The following is a 15965-nucleotide window of genomic DNA, read 5'->3' on the forward strand; positions in this document are numbered from 1 at the left end:
TTGTGTTTGTGTTGTGTTTGTGCTGTGTCCCATTGTAGACCTCGCTGGTCGTATTGTGTTTGTATTGTGTTTGTGTTGTGTCTCATTGTAGATCTCGCTGGTCGTGTTGTGTTTGTGTTGTGTCTCATTGTAGATCTCGCTGGCCGTGTTGTGTTTGTGTTGTGTTTGTGTTGTGTCCCATTGTAGATCTCGCTGGGTCGTGTTGTGTCTGTGTTGTGTCTCATTGTAGATCTCGCTGGCCGTGTTGTGTTTGTGTTGTGTCTCATTGTAGATCTCGCTGACCGTGTTGTGTTTGTGTTGTGTCTCATTGTAGATCTCGCTGGTCGTGTTGTGTTTGTATTGTGCTTGTGTTGTGTCTCATTGTAGATCTCGCTGGTCGTGTTGTGTTTGTGTTGTGTCTCATTGTAGATCTCGCTGGCCGTGTTGTGTTTGTGTTGTGTTTGTGTTGTGTCCCATTGTAGATCTCGCTGGTCGTGTTGTGTGTTGTGTTGTGTTTGTGTTGTGTCCCATTGTAGATCTCGCTGGGTCGTGTTGTGTCTGTGTTGTGTCTCATTGTAGATCTCGCTGGCCGTGTTGTGTTTGTGTTGTGTCTCATTGTAGATCTCGCTGGCCGTGTTGTGTTTGTGTTGTGTCGCATTGTAGATCTCGCTGGCCGTGTTGTGTTTGGGTTGTGTTTGTGTTGTGTCTCATTGTAGATCTCGCTGACCGTGTTGTGTTTGTGTTGTGTCCCATTGTAGATCTCGCTGGTCGTGTTGTGTTTGTGTTGTGTCTCATTGTAGATCTCGCTGGTCGTGTTGTGTTTGTGTTGTGTCCCATTGTAGATCTCGCTGGTCGTGTTGTGTTTGTGTTGTGTCTCATTGTAGATCTCGCTAGCCGTGTTGTGTTTGTGTTGTGTCTCATTGTAGATCTCGCTGACCGTGTTGTGTTTGTGTTGTGTCTCATTGTAGATCTCGCTGGTCGTGTTGTGTTTGTATTGTGCTTGTGTTGTGTCTCATTGTAGATCTCGCTGGTCGTGTTGTGTTTGTGTTGTGTCTCATTGTAGATCTCGCTGGCCGTGTTGTGTTTGTGTTGTGTTTGTGTTGTGTCCCATTGTAGATCTCGCTGGTCGTGTTGTGTGTTGTGTTGTGTTTGTGTTGTGTCCCATTGTAGATCTCGCTGGGTCGTGTTGTGTCTGTGTTGTGTCTCATTGTAGATCTCGCTGGTCGTGTTGTGTTTGTGTTGTGTCTCATTGTAGATCTCGCTGGTTTTGTTGTGTTTGTGTTGTGTTTGTGTTGTGTCCCATTGTAGATCTCGCTGGGTCGTGTTGTGTCTGTGTTGTGTCTCATTGTAGATCTCGCTGGTCGTGTTGTGTTTGTGCTGTGTCTCATTGTAGATCTCGCTGGCCGTGTTGTGTTGTGTTTGTGTTGTGTCCCATTGTAGAACTCGCTGGGTCGTGTTGTGTCTGTGTTGTGTCTCATTGTAGATCTCGCTGGCCGTGTTGTGTTTGTGTTGTGTCCCATTGTAGATCTCGCTGACCGTGTTGTGTTTGTGTTGTGTTTGTGTTGTGTCTCATTGTAGATCTCGCTGGCCGTGTTGTGTTGTGTCCCATTGTAGATCTCGCTGGCCGTGTTGTGTTTGTGTTGTGTTTGTGTCTCATTGTAGATCTCGCTGGCCGTGTTGTGTTTGTGTTGTGTCTCATTGTAGATCTCGCTGGTCGTGTTGTGTTTGTGTTGTGTCTCATTGTAGATCTCGCTGGTCGTGTTGTGTTTGTGTTGTGTATCATTGTAGATCTCGCTGGCCGTGTTGTGTTTGTGTTATGTCCCATTGTAGATCTCGCTGGGTCGTGTTGTGTTTGTGTTGTGTCTCATTGTAGATCTCGCTGGGTCGTATTGTGTTTGTGTTGTGTTGTGTCTCATTGTAGATCTCGCTGGGTCGTGTTGTATTTGTGTTCTGTCTCATTGTAGATCTCGCTGGCTGTGTTGTGTTTGTGTTGTGTCTAATTGTAGATCTCGCTGGCCGTGTTGTGTTTGTGTTGTGTCTCATTGTAGATCTCGCTGGCCGTGTTGTGTTCGTGTTGTGTCTCATTGTAGATCTCGCTGGTGGTGTTGTGTTTGTGTTGTGTTCGTGTTGTGTTTCATTGTAGATCTCGCTGACCGTGTTGTGTTTGTGTTGTGTCTCATTGCAGATCTCGCTGGTCGTGTTGTGTTTGTGTGGTGTCTCATTGCAGATCTCGCTGGTCGTGTTGTGTTTGTGTTGTGTCTCATTGAAGATCTCGCTGGTCGTGTTGTGTTTGTGTTGTGTTTGTGCTGTGTCCCATTGTAGACCTCGCTGGTCGTATTGTGTTTGTATTGTGTTTGTGTTGTGTCTCATTGTAGATCTCGCTGGTCGTGTTGTGTTTGTGTTGTGTCTCATTGAAGATCTTGCTGGTCGTGTTGTGTTTGTATTGTTTTTGTGTTGTGTCTCATTGTAGATCTCGCTGGTCGTGTTGTGTGTTGTGTTGTGTCCCATTGTAGATCTCGCTGGTCGTGTTGTGTTTGTGTTGTGTTTGTGTTGTGTCTCATTGTAGATCTCGCTGGTCGTGTTGTGTTTGTGTTGTGTCTCATTGTAGATCTCGCTGGCCGTGTTGTGTTTGTGTTGTGTTTGTGTTGTGTCTCATTGTAGATCTCGCTGACCGTGTTGTGTTTGTGTTGTGTCTCATTGTAGATCTCGCTGGCCGTGTTGTGTTTGTGTTGTGTCTCATTGTAGATCTCGCTGGCCGTGTTGTGTTTGTGTTGTGTCTCAATGTAGATCTCGCTGATCGTGTTGTATTTGTGTTGTGTCTCATTGTAGATCTCGCTGGCCGTGTTGTGTTTGTGATGTGTCCCATTGTAGATCTCGCTGGCCATGTTGTGTTTGTGTTGTGTCTCATTGTAGATCTCGCTGGCCGTGTTGTGTTTGTGTTGTGTCCCATTGTAGATCTCGCTGGCCATGTTGTGTTTGTGTTGTGTCCCATTGTAGATCTCGCTGGCCGTGTTGTGTTTGTGTTGTGTTTGTGTTGTGTCTCATTGTAGATCTCGCTGGTCGTGTTGTGTTTGTGTTGCGTCTCATTGTAGATCTCGCTGGTCGTGTTGTGTTTGTGTTGTGTCCCATTGTAGATCTCGCTGGCCGTGTTGTGTTTGTGTTGTGTCCCATTGTAGATCTCGCTGGTCGTGTTGTGTTTGTGTTGTGTTCGTGTTGTGACTCATTGTAGATCTCGCAGGCCGTGTTGTATTTGTGTTGTGTCTCATTGCAGATCTCGCTGCTCATGTTGTGTTTGTGTTGTGTCTCATTGTAGATCCCGCTGATTGTGTTGTGTTTGTGTTGTTTTCGTGTTGTATCTCATTGTAGATCTCTCTGGCCGTGTTGTGTTTGTGTCGTGTCCCATTGTAGATCTCGCTGGCCGTGTTGTGTTTGTGTTGTGTTTGTGTTGTGTCTCATTGTAGATCTCGTTGGTCGTGTGGTGTTTGTGTTGTGTCTCATTGTAGATCTCGCTGGTCGTGTTGTGTTTGTGTTGTGTCTCATTGTAGATCTCGCTGGTTGTGTTTGTGTTGTGTCTCATTGTAGATCTCGCTGGTCGTGTGGTGTTTGTGTTGTGTCTCATTGTAGATCTCGCTGGTCGTGTTGTGTTTGTGTTGTGTCCCATTGTAGATCTCGCTGGCCGTGTTGTGTTTTTGTTGTGTCTCATTGTAGATATCGCTGGTTGTGTTTGTGTTGTGTCTCATTGTAGATCTCGGTGGTCGTGTTGTGTTTGTGTTGTGTCTCATTGTAGATCTCGCTGGTTGTGTTGTGTTCGTGTTGTGTCTCATTGTAGATTTTGCTGGGTCGTGTTGTGTTTGTGTTGTGTCTCATTGTAGATCTCGCTGTTCGTGTGGTGTTTGTGTTGTGTCTCATTGTAGATCTCGCTGGTCGTGTTGTGTTTGTGCTGTGTCCCATTGTAGATCTCGCTGGCCGTGTTGTGTTTGTGTTGTGTCTCATTGTAGATCTCGCTGGTTGTGTTTGTGTTGTGTCTCATTGTAGACCTCGGAGGCCGTGTTGTGTTCGTGTTGTGTCTCATTGTAGATCTCGCTGGTTGTGTTGTGTTCGTGTTGTGTCTCATTGTAGATTTTGCTGGGTCGTGTTGTGTTTGTGTTGTGTCTCATTGTAGATCTCGCTGGCCGTGTTGTGTTGTGTTTGTGTTGTGTCTCTGTGATGTTGGCGCTGGTCGTTTGGTGTTCGTGTGGTGTCTCGTACCATTGCAGATGGTAATCTAGTTCGCAATCTTCAGCATTGTTTAGAGTTGTGATTTTCATTGTTGACGCTTTACAAAATAAACACGAATAATATTACCGCTGCAATATGCATTATACCGGGGAGAAGCGATGCATCGGTCCCAGTTTGTGTTGACCAGCATGGCCCCAACTGAATTAATATAGATGTATGGCAGCTGTGTAGCTATAGTGATGGTTATCACCGTCCTGTAACAGACCTCGACGCTTTTTACAATATAATCGGTAAAAAAAACACAGTCGTCAATAACACTGTGGTATTGAAATGAAAAATATATACTAGACGACGTTTCGGGCAATGGTCCTCCATAGCACTTAAAAATGTATTTTATGGAAATCCAATGTACATATGTACGTTGAACTTCTATTGCATCCTACATAGGGAACCCTGATAATCGGAGGTGCGGGGGAAGGACAACACACAAAACACAAAAAGGGGTTCGAAAAAAAACAAACGAGTTTTCAATCTAGAGTTAAAAGCGCATAGCTCTGGTGGCTTCCTAATATCGAAGGAAAGAGCGTTCCAGACGGCCGCAGAAGCGCATCAGAACGCATGCGGTGCAGTGACCGTCTATGATACCATGGACCGAAGGACTATTGCCCGAAACGCCTAATAAAGTATTTGTTGTGCAGCACTTCCAACGCAGCAGCAGCAAAATCAGCAAATAATGTGTTAAACAAAGTCGGATTGGTATGACGGATGCTTCTCATATTTTATGTATTTACATCCCCGTGTGCAAGAAAATGCCCAGGGTGTCAATTGTATGCTTGCATAGCAACCCACGTATCGTTCATTCTTCATTATTTCGTTTACCTTGAAAGTTAAATCAAGTTAAGTCAATATACATATGGTGGAGGGGGGGGTGGGGGGGAGTTGAGGAGTGGAGCAGCGGTGGTGCAGTGGTTAGCGCACCACGCCCGTTCGATTCCCGGCCACGGCTAACAGGGGTGGCGATTGACATCTGAACCTGTCCCGGGGCCTTTTCTTCCGACCCGAGTCTGGGCTAAGGGACGTCCCCCGCCTCCCACTCGCCCCACAACCGGCACGATGCGTGGGGAGAGCCTTCATCAGTGCCCCCCGCTGGATAGACACGGAGTTGTGCGCGTTGTTACATATATACGTACGTACATCGACTATCTATTGCAGGCAATAGCGTTGAACGTACGTGAACATCTCATGGCATTGGCGTATACAGCACGAGCGATGTGCACGAGGAGACATGTATGCATGTATTTTTTCTTCTTCATGAAATAGGCTGTAAGGCGTTATCATGTAAGCCTGTAGCGAATGTTAAGACAATTGCAGTCGAGCGTGATTGTTGAATATTTCGTTCCCTAAATGAATACACACGCGTATCATTTAGCAAACAAAGTATACATGTGATGTATATATGGGAATATTAAAAAGGGGAAAAAATCTATTGTGGCGTTTTTGTGCCGTCCAGTTAATTAATCACTCATTTAAGCAACGGCGCTTATTGATGTATTTTTTGGGTGAGTAGTGTTTTTATTTTATTTTATAATGATGATGATGATGACGATAATTATAAAACCTTTAGTATTATTTAACATAGCCCTGCACAACCCTACATTATATTCGTGAAGAACGCGTATGACAGACATTCAATGAGTCGCCCACAGGTCTCAACTATTGCCAACTCATCTTGGGGAATAGCTGACACTATATTTAAACGCAGCGAGTGAATTTGAGCACGAGTAACACAAGCTCGCAACGCCTTCGTTCAGAGAAAACATATATAACAGCCGAAATTTCGGTAAACGGCCCCCTTCATATAAAGCAGCGATGTATACAAATATATCTATATATATACATGTATATGTATATGAAGAAGGGGCGTTGACTGAAACGTTGTCTATCTACACATGTTTTTCCTCTTTGGCGGGGGAGTGTTATTCACGCACGCGCTGCGGGAGTTGTTATTGTGATTGTGCAGCGATTGCGGACACGGATTCGCGGCAAATCGACCCACGCTTAGGTTTGTAGCGTGGAAAAATTGGCTCCGTATTCATCATTATGATCTCGAACCACTTGAAGTAACGAAATCTTCACGTGGCTCGCACGTGCCACGTAGCATTTTAACCCACGTCCTATACGTCCCGTGCGGCCCCTAGTTTGATCAGAGTGGGGTGAGGCTATAGCCCCGCCGACTCTCTACAATGGGATTGTGTTTATCTGTCGACGGCAATGCATAGAGTGGAAGTCACAGCCCCTGTATCGATCCCGCACTGGCCATCTGTGGTGATTGACTCGCCATAGGGAGGCCTTCATCGTCCATCCAGCAGTTGATTGGCAATTCTGGCAAATAGCCTGACGAAGCTGGTTGTAATGACCAGCGAAACGTCATAATAAAATTGTGAACGTGGGTTTACTCTCCAACACCGGTGTGCCGGAGTAGTAACTAATTGGCGAGTTTTGTTGACGTGACACACCTTACTAATTGGCTGTGTCGGGTGGTTGGTGGGTTTACGGCACATTTGCATTTGCGCAATCTAATTCCAAACACCTTTATTATTAATAATATTGGGCTCGAAAGCCTACGCGTTGAACCAAGGGGTTGACAATGTACGCAACTAATAATTGGTTGTTTATCACCATTCACTTTAAGGGTGCGTTTCCTTGCCCACATCGCGTGTGTAGGGCATGCCACTTGACAGGGCTGTACCTGAGCGGGGGGGTTTGGTTCTTCTTGTTGGTGGTGGTATTTTAGAATGAGTTCAGCTCCCGTGAGTTGGCAGTTGCGTTAAGTGACCCCCAACCGATGGGATAAAATAACAATGATGAACGAGGCAACTAAAATCGATGGCATACATCTACACTTCAATACGGAGAGCAAGAACGACTGGATTTCAAGATTGTCACGAGTGTTTGTCAACTAAATATTAAAACCCATCGGATGTTACCCACGATATTCTCAAATATGTTAGTCAAATCGGCTGCTCTTTAAAGATAAAAAAAAAATCAAATGCAACGGTTTATGGATAGTTTTCGAGTTATTCGTCAACAAAAGTTGAGACTTTTTTGATGCAGGCTGCTCTGAACCTTCGCCCTGCACACCCGGGGCTTCCCAAGGTCGATTCCCGGCCCACGGCTAACATCAGTGGCGAGTGGTTTTTGAACCGGTCCTGGACTCACCACTTGACCAACCCGCACTGATCAGCGTGGTGATGTATAGTTAAGTAATCCCCATCCCCGAAGTGTTTTTTTTATATATATATAAAGGGCTTCACACAAACGTACACGCCACAGTCGACGCCGCAGCAGCGAGCTTTTTCTGAGTGGACTCCCCACGGCGCGTGAAACTTTCGCTTGCGTTGACTTCGTTTGGAAAGTTGTAGAATGAGACTAAAGAGTCGAGGACATTTCAACGGTGTGTGCGCCGTACGGGTCCCTTACTCCGATGCGTCATTTTAAACAAGAGATGATCACGGTTGCGAAAACGGCGTTGGTTGGTGGCTGAAATGAAATGTTCCCAATTTGTTCTAATGGCAGAGCCTCAGAGCCTCTCTCTCTGTCGCCACGATCGGTGCTCACAATCAAATTGGGTTTTCTGCGCTAGTTCCTTTTTAATGGACACTTAATCAGACACGCTCACATAGCTATGACAAAGATCCCCCGTATAGGCCTGACAGACTGTTGGGGGCAAGTGCTGTTAGCGAGCACCTATGAAGGCCGGCACGGCACACGAGGGGGTGGGTGACCAGCACCACGCCTGGCCGTCTTTGTCTCCCCAGTGAAGATGTTTTTGCTCACCGCACCAGGTACCCATTTGAGGCTGAGTCGATCTAGGGGAGGCCCAGACCTGGTTTCAGATAATCGTCACTGGTTTTGGCCTTGAGCGGGAATCGAACTCGGTTCACCAGGTTAGTAGCGCAGAGTACTAACCGCTACAACTACCGCTCCCCACACATATATACACACATATATACATATATACAAACTGGGGAGAATACTACACAACTTTCTTTAAACAAAATAAAACTTGTACCTCCAGTAACCTACTGGCAAGGAAGTTCCTTTTAAGGCAATAATACGGCACGAAGATGGTGTGTGTGTTTTTTTTTGGTATTTGAATGACGCCAACGCGCAGCTATGATACCCGGCACGTATTCAGGAGTTAGCACTGAGGATCCGTTCTGCGTCTCCGCAGTTGGGTCCTGTTGGCTTTCCGGGCCAATATGAAGCCGGCAGCAGCTGTCTCGGCGAGCAAACTCTCTTTTCCACTTTCTATCTCGCGCCCTGAACTTTGTTCTGCAAGTCTCTGCACGATGACGAAGAGGTCCATTTCCCGAAACGTAACCAATTTTACTTGAATACATTCTAGGGCAGTGCTATTGACCTGTGAGAGTTTTTTCGTGTGTGTTCGCAATTGGTTGTTGGGGTAAGATTTCGTAAAGGAAATGTGTGTCGGGCACTATCCTCCACGCTCTGCACATTCTACTGACAGTGGCGAAATGACCCAAAATGTCATTACGAATCACAAATTTTGGCTCGTGAAATGTCCACACGTGGTTTTGCGTTTTTTCGTTGTTGTCATTTGTGCTTATTCATCCACTTCCAACGGCAGTATCACGACACAATTCTGGCCGTAGGAATCGCGTTCTGTACACGAAGTGAAACATGCGATGGGTTCTACCCAAGTTCGCCAGCGGACAGGAGGGCATCACGGAAGTGCTCCAGTCTGTGCCAAGGACGAGCCCGTTCACAGATTATAATTACAAAAATAACAACTCGCTTTTCGCTACTGACACAATGATCCATTGAGATTTGAACCTTGTGACTGGACCCCGGGGTACCATAAGCCCCCCCCGCCCCCACCCCGGCTCTCGCATGAACTGCGTTGCGACGTCATTGCATGTCTGTTGAAGGCGAATGACACGGCTATCTATTCTCCTCGACGAGCTCTACACGATGCACTCATCGAAGTTTCAAGGTTTTGGTTATGACTACGGACATTTTGGTGAAGAACGAGAGAATCGGTTTATGGTGGGTCGCGGCGTTTATGTGCGAGGTGGGACGGAGTCAACAAAAATGAATTAATAAATTAATTACGATTTTAACTTGCGTTTATTCGTGACCCCGGGGTACCGCCATGAGGCTCAATTTAAACTATCCCTTCCGTTCATCTATTCGTTCACAACCTCACATTGATCAGCGTGGTGAAGTATGGTCAAACGGGACCTGGCCCCCTCCCACATCGCCCGTAGAACGGCACGCATTTGGGAGGCCTTCATCCAGCAGTGGATTGACAGAGGGGCTGTGCATACGCTATATATATACTAAGACGGTCTGTACGTGTAAGTTGGCTGGCCATTCAAAAGGCCACATATATTTGGTCATTTGGGAAAAAAAAGGCCTCGATTAGGTTTAGAGTAAGGTAGACTGGATTAAGTGTTAGTTGTGTCAAATACAAACGTGGGTAGCGTCCCAATTGTATAACACGCCCGGTAAAACGACGAAGAAACGCATCAGACGGAGCGGGTGACGGGGGTAGAACTTCAAACGGTGGCCACACTCGAATCTCCTGTTGTCTCGAAATCACATTTGGCCAGTCAGATAGTGAGCCTCTGCAAGCCAGATAGTGAACTCAAGCAAAGAATCAGTTCTTTGCGAGTTACATTCAAGGAATGTCGCATTGGGTTTATATCTACAGATAGACTGTTCGATAGTCGTACATCGAGTTCGTGACTTTGTATAGTCGCGAGCTGTGGTCTGTGTAGGTAGTGCGTGTTCTGTGTGTAGGTAGTGCGTGCTGTGTGTGTAGGTAGTGCGTGTTCTGTGTGTAGGTAGTGCGTGCTGTGTGTAGGTAGTGCGTGTTCTGTGTGCAGGTACTGCGTGTTCTGTGTGTAGGTAGTGCGTGCTGTGTGTAGGTAGTGCGTGTTCTGTGTGTAGGTAGTGCGTGTTCTGTGTGTAGGTAGTGCGTGTTCTATGTGTAGGTAGTGCGTGTTCTGTGTGTAGGTAGTGCGTCTTCTGTGTGTAGGTAGTGCGTGTTCTGTGTGTAGGTAGTGCGTGTTCTGTGTGTAGGTAGTGCGTGCTGTGTGTAGGTAGTGCGTGTTCTGTGTGCAGGTAGTGCGTGCTGTGTGTGTAGGTAGTGCGTGCTGTGTGTGTAGGTAGTGCGTGTTCTGTGTGTAGGTAGTGCGTGCTGTGTGTAGGTAGTGCGTGCTGTGTGTGTAGGTAGTGCGTGCTGTGTGTAGGTAGTGCGTGCTGTGTGTAGGTAGTGCGTGCTGTGTGTAGGTAGTGCGTGCTGTGTGTAGGTAGTGCGTGTTCTGTGTGTAGGTAGTGCGTGCTGTGTGTGTAGGTAGTGCGTGCTGTGTATGTAGGTAGTGCGTGCTGTGTGTAGGTAGTGCGTGCTGTGTGTAGGTAGTGCGTACTGTCTGTGTAGGTAGTGCGTGTTCTGTGTGTAGGTAGTGCGTGCTGTGTGTGTAGGTAGTGCGTGTTCTGTGTGTAGGAAGTGCGTGCTGTGTGTAGGTAGTGCGTGTTCTGTGTGCAGGTAGTGCGTGTTCTGTGTGTAGGTAGTGCGTGTTCTGTGTGTAGGAAGTGCGTGCTGTGTGTAGGTAGTGCGTGTTCTGTGTGCAGGTAGTGCGTGTTCTGTGTGTAGGTAGTGCGTGTTCTGTGTGTAGGTAGTGCGTGCTGTGTGTAGGTAGTGCGTGCTGTGTGTGTAGGTAGTGCGTGTTCTGTGTGTAGGTAGTGCGTGTTCTGTGTGTAGGTAGTGCGTGCTGTGCATAGGTAGTGCGTGCTGTGTGTATAGGTAGTGCGTGCTGTGTGTGTAGGTAGTGCGTGCTGTGTGTGTAGGTAGTGCGTGCTGTGTGTGTAGGTAGTGCGTGCTGTGTGTGGGTTGGTGCGACGTATGTGTGCACACACGCTGGGCTACTTGAACGGCAGCTCTCCGCAGTGCGAGCGGGCGCGCGCGGTTTACGCACGGCATCAAGACGGCTGGTTGCCTCTGTCCACGAACCTTGTTCATTGCGTGAGGCATGATTATCATGATTATCATGATTATTTACACCGTATGGGTGGTAAACAGAGTCAGTGGGGGGGGGGGGGGGGGGGGGGGGGTGTTTTCTATCTCTCTTACATCGTGCAACTGCGGAGAATAAATTGTCCCGGAATGAACAAAAGTTGTGAAACGTTTGCGTCTGAGTGAGTGAACCCGTTTGCGAACACGCTTCGTGTGCCCAGGCGTGGTTTGTGGTACGCGTAAGTAGCGAGCAAGTGGTTCTAAAATTTTCGCGATTTAAAATCTGCAGAAATTAACAACAACATTAACAACATCGCCAACGACGAATGCGGACGCCGCTGTGCGTGTTCGTTTCCGTGGTTAGGATCGTGATGACACTCCATTTTATTTACGGCACCATGATAATTACGCGATTCATCATACGCTTGAAATGTCATTTATTTTTGGTTTATTTTACGTGGTAATTAGTGATCTTACTCTCTATTCCTTATGCGAGGGCGTATCTATGCCACCAATATTTAGTGAAGTGCGATTGTACATCCTTGCGTATGATGTCAGCGATATGTTGAGGAGCTTTAATGCCAATGTCGAGGTCTACGAGACAGGAGAGGCCTTCAGCAGAGAGTCGGTGTTGATTTGCTATTCCTCCTGCGGCGATGGAGCGCAGACTACATTGGTTTACCATATGGTCCATAAAAGTGCGATTATTGAAACGAATGGGGATATAATAATTAAAGACACACTTTTTTTTTGTATCAGTATGGATTTTATTATTTAAAAAAAGACTTTAAAGTAATCTGTGTCTACACATTTGAACAAAAAAGCGCCTCTTTTTTTTCACTATAATCCACACATAAGCATTATTTTACACTGACGGCTGCACGACTTTTTTTTTATCATTATTTTGTCGCAACAGCAAATAAATATCCATGATGAGCACAGCACGTGTGCTTTTAAAACACACGCTTAAGGTTCAGCTGTTTAAATTTTGACTTAAAGCTTTCGTGACTGCAGGGATTTATATTTTTGCTTCTTTCGGTAAAGTCACGTAGAAGGGAAACAATAAAATAATAAAAATATAAAACAATACATTTCTCACGACGTTTCGACTGCAACACAAGCAATCATCATCAGGTGTGAAAACCACGGCAAGAAAATAACCGCCACTTTTTTTCAAAATTTCTTGCTGTGGTTTTCACACCTGACGATGATTGCTTGTGTTGCAGTCGAAACGTCGTGAGAAATGTATTGTTTTATATTTGTATTATTTTATTGTTTCCCTTCTACGTGACTTTACCGAAAGAACCAAGAATATGTTCAGCTGTTTGTTTCTGTACTTCCAAAAGCGTTGAACATTTCCAAAATATGAATGCCACCACTGTAACAGTGCTATACTATGAAGTCTAAAGATGCGTGCCATGTTATGCTCAAAGTGCCTGCTAAAGTTGGTTTAAGCCACGAGTTTATACCCTGAAGCGGTACGCTCTCAACTGAACAGCTGAATAATGTAAAAGTGTAAAATCCCGGGCTTACTCCAAGGGTCTGTCAGTAATGCGTTAAAGACGACTGTGTAGCCTCTATAGGGGATACATGAATAACCCATCGAGACAGGTTTGACTTATTTAATAAAATGCGAGCCGATGAAAGTGTCGTACCTTTAATCCGATTTCCTACAGTAGCTCTTATTCCACGTTGGGGCTGCTTGTAAATAACCGTAGCCGTTCCGCAAGCGTGACGTGCACACGGCCCCTTTTTGCAAATCGGCCCGAGCCGGCCCGGCCTGATGACGATCATGAACGATCGAGCGTGCGCACGCACAGACACACACAAAGCAGCACGCCACACCGTAGCGCGCTGGGACAACCTATCCAATGTTGACGAGGCTAGACGAGATGGAGTGCATCATGGAGTCCTGTAGGGCGTGCTGCTGCTGCTGCTGTTGATGCTGGTGGAGTTGCTGCTGCTGTTGCTGCTGCTGCTGCAAGCCGGTCCCCGCGCCTCCCGACGGGGCCGGCACTCCCGGGTTGGGTGGCAAACCGGCGTAGCTGAGGGCTCCTCCGCCGTGCTGAGACATGTGGCTCTGGTGCTGGTGCTGAGCCAGAGCCTGGTGCTGGTGGTGCTGGTGGCTCAGCGACTGGTGGTGCTGGTGATGGGGGTGGTGGTGATGTGGCGCCTGGAGGAGAAGAGGAGGGCTAACTCCGCCGTGGTCGGGCGTGTGATCGGGCGACTTCTCGTCGTCCGAGCTGCTCAAGAGGCTTCGGGCTCCGTTAAGCGGCGACAGGAGCTGCGTCGGGGCCGTTCCGGACGAGTTGCTGTTTGTGTTTTCGCTGTTCTCCCTAGAGGGAGGGAGCGTGCGAGAGAACGGCGCGTTAATGGTTTCCGTTTGAAAATGAATGTGCCCATTTAATGGACCCTCTCCGCGGGAAGGCAAGCTGTGACGACCCCAGCTGATACAAAGAAATACATAAATATAGACCGCTCACGCTATTTAAACAGGAATGCTTCGAATGACTTGGAGAGCCGTTCGGATGATTAATTGCGCAGAAAGTGCGGAGAGAAAATATTATCGTTTAAAACCGGCGCTTAATAACGACAGTGACCTAAAAATTCGTAGCGCCGACAGAACATTGAGATGGTATTTTAACAAAAACGATATATTTCCTAATTACCCGTGACAAATGTTATAAGTACGTGCCTTACCATTCTGGGTTTTGTTTAAGGAGAGTTTACTACACACAGAAGGCCTGCGTAAGATAAAAAAGTACACTCTGCGTGTGTTAAGTATCGGTCAAAGTATTCATATTAAATATTATGTTCGCGAAAGCCCCGAGTCAGTTGTGAACGAATGTTTCTACCATTTGATATTCACATCGTGTGTCAGCCTCCTGTATGAAATCACAATTGCCATTTACACAATGATCACAACATTTAAACCGTGTAACGTGTTTCTAAAGCGTGTTGTGTTTAATTTAATAAGCTCAAAACGCTTTGGAGCATTGCGCCGCGGTTCGGTTTACGCACGCAAATTATTATTCTATTTTTTTTTAAAGAAATACGTCTTTAGTAACTTAATATATTTTGAAGCGTGAAATTTGTTCGTTGCCTCATGTGTTGCTATTCTAAGTTCGAATCGTCATCCAAATAATTACGCATGGACAAAGGTGCGTTCTTCTTGCTGGGAAATATGGTCTAGCGGTAAATTTCTCTCTGTGGAACATGCACACCAACGGATATGAAGACGGTATTCTAACGCGTTGACTGCTGCAAATCTGCTAATCATACCGTGTACATATACGCATAAATAATAACCCCACAGCACTAAACCAAAATCACGGAATACTTCAAATGACGCATTAAAAAAACGAAATCCAACCGGCACTGAACTGGAACCGTAACAACAATAAACAATAACCACGCATCGAAGACACTTTGCGCGTAAAGCCCCAGTAATGTCCCGAGTGTCAATGCGTGACCAGCGTTTGTTCAACGTTTCGCAGGCGACCTGCCACCACACAGCAGCCGTATCTGACAACCGCGCGATCAGGGAGGGGGGGGGGGGGGTTGGGTGGGTGACAGCGAACGAGCCGAGATCTCCGCGTGTGCCCCAGCCGAGTGCGAGCCTCCTTCACCTCTCTTTGGCCTCCGCGGCGCGGTCGCGCTGTCGCCGGTTCTTGAACCAGTTGCTGACCTGCGTCGTGGTCAACCCCGTGGCCTCGGCCAGCTCCCGCTTCTCGCGCGGGGACGGGTACGGGTTGTGCGCGTACCACTCGCGCAGCACGCCCCGAGACTTCTCCTTGAAGCAGTAGCTCGTCTCCTCGCCGTCCCAGATGGTCCTCGGCAGCGGGAACTTGCGCCGCACCCGGTACTTGCCCACGGCGCCCAGGGGCCTCCCGCGCAGCTTCTCCGCCTCCATGTAGTGCGCCTTGAGCCACAGCTGCTGCAGCTTGGGGTGGTTGTGCGGCGAAAATTGGTGGCTCTCCAGGATCTTGTAGAGCTCGCGGAAGTTGCCCCGGTGGAAGGCCACCACGGCCTTGGCTTTGAGCACGCTCTCGTTCTTGTGGAGGTGCTCGCAAGCGGGCAGCGACCACAGGAAGCGTCCCAGGCGCTCGATGTTGCCTCCCTGCTGCAGCACCTCGCACACGCACGCCACCTGCTCCTGCGTGAAGCCGAACGAAGGCAGCATGGACATCGTCCAAACGGGTTCCCTTCTCGGGCGCAGAAAGTAAAACTTAGGAGGTCGGGCGACGGAGCTCCCCGACGTTTAATCTTGCGGACGGGCGAGCGAGCGAGCGAGCGAACGCGAACGCGACGCGACCGCTCCTCTTCGGTCGACGTTCGCGTGCGTCCCCAACGCCGCGACTTGCGTGCGACTGCGTTGCGAGTTCCGCGCGCGCGCGCGCTCTCTCTCTCTGGCACAGCCGCAAGAGCCACGGGCGGGTTGATGGGGACGGCGCTGGGACGGGCTGGGGTTAGTAGCCAGTGCCCGGGCAAAGGGGATTGGTCGGAGCGCGATCACAGACGCGGCGCAGGCCCCGGGTAACTGGTTCGTCTCCCCGCGGAGCCTCCCCGAAACCCGACACCCGCCCAGCTGTCGCTACGTCCCCCCCCGCCCGCCCGCCCGCGGCGCCACCGCCGACACATCAGCCCTGGGCCCAGGGAAAATATTATTATTACTACCCATAAAACGGAACAGATACAGTGTGTATATAAAAAAAAGTTGTAAATA

General features: G+C 47.9%; 1 protein-coding gene across 1 annotated transcript; it reads right to left on the minus strand.

The window, feature by feature from the left end:
- Positions 1 to 11983: 11983 nt before the first annotated feature.
- Positions 11984 to 15756, minus strand: LOC116939531 (homeobox protein six1-like). The gene is made up of 2 exons (XM_032948044.2): positions 14869 to 15756; positions 11984 to 13575 (listed from the first exon to the last, which is right to left on the minus strand). Exons 1-2 carry the CDS (start codon positions 15426 to 15428, stop codon positions 13104 to 13106), a joined length of 1032 nt encoding a protein of 343 aa, XP_032803935.2. The 5' UTR covers positions 15429 to 15756; the 3' UTR covers positions 11984 to 13103.
- Between the last annotated feature and the right edge of the window lie 209 nt (positions 15757 to 15965).

This window comes from Petromyzon marinus, chromosome 6, assembly GCF_048934315.1.
Source record: "Petromyzon marinus isolate PM22_M1 ecotype Great Lakes invasive population chromosome 6, UKy_Petmar_22M1.pri1.0, whole genome shotgun sequence".
Taxonomy (NCBI): domain Eukaryota; kingdom Metazoa; phylum Chordata; class Hyperoartia; order Petromyzontiformes; family Petromyzontidae; genus Petromyzon; species Petromyzon marinus.

Bases quoted from the DNA above. Each gene is read 5' to 3' on its own strand.
- LOC116939531 (XM_032948044.2), bottom strand. From the start codon at position 15,428: ATGTCCATGCTGCCTTCGTTCGGCTTCACGCAGGAGCAGGTGGCGTGC. The intron at 13,576-14,868 runs GTGAAGGAGGCT...CCCTCCCTCTAG, and splicing joins GCCGCGGAGGCCAAAGAGAG to GGAGAACAGCGAAAACACAA.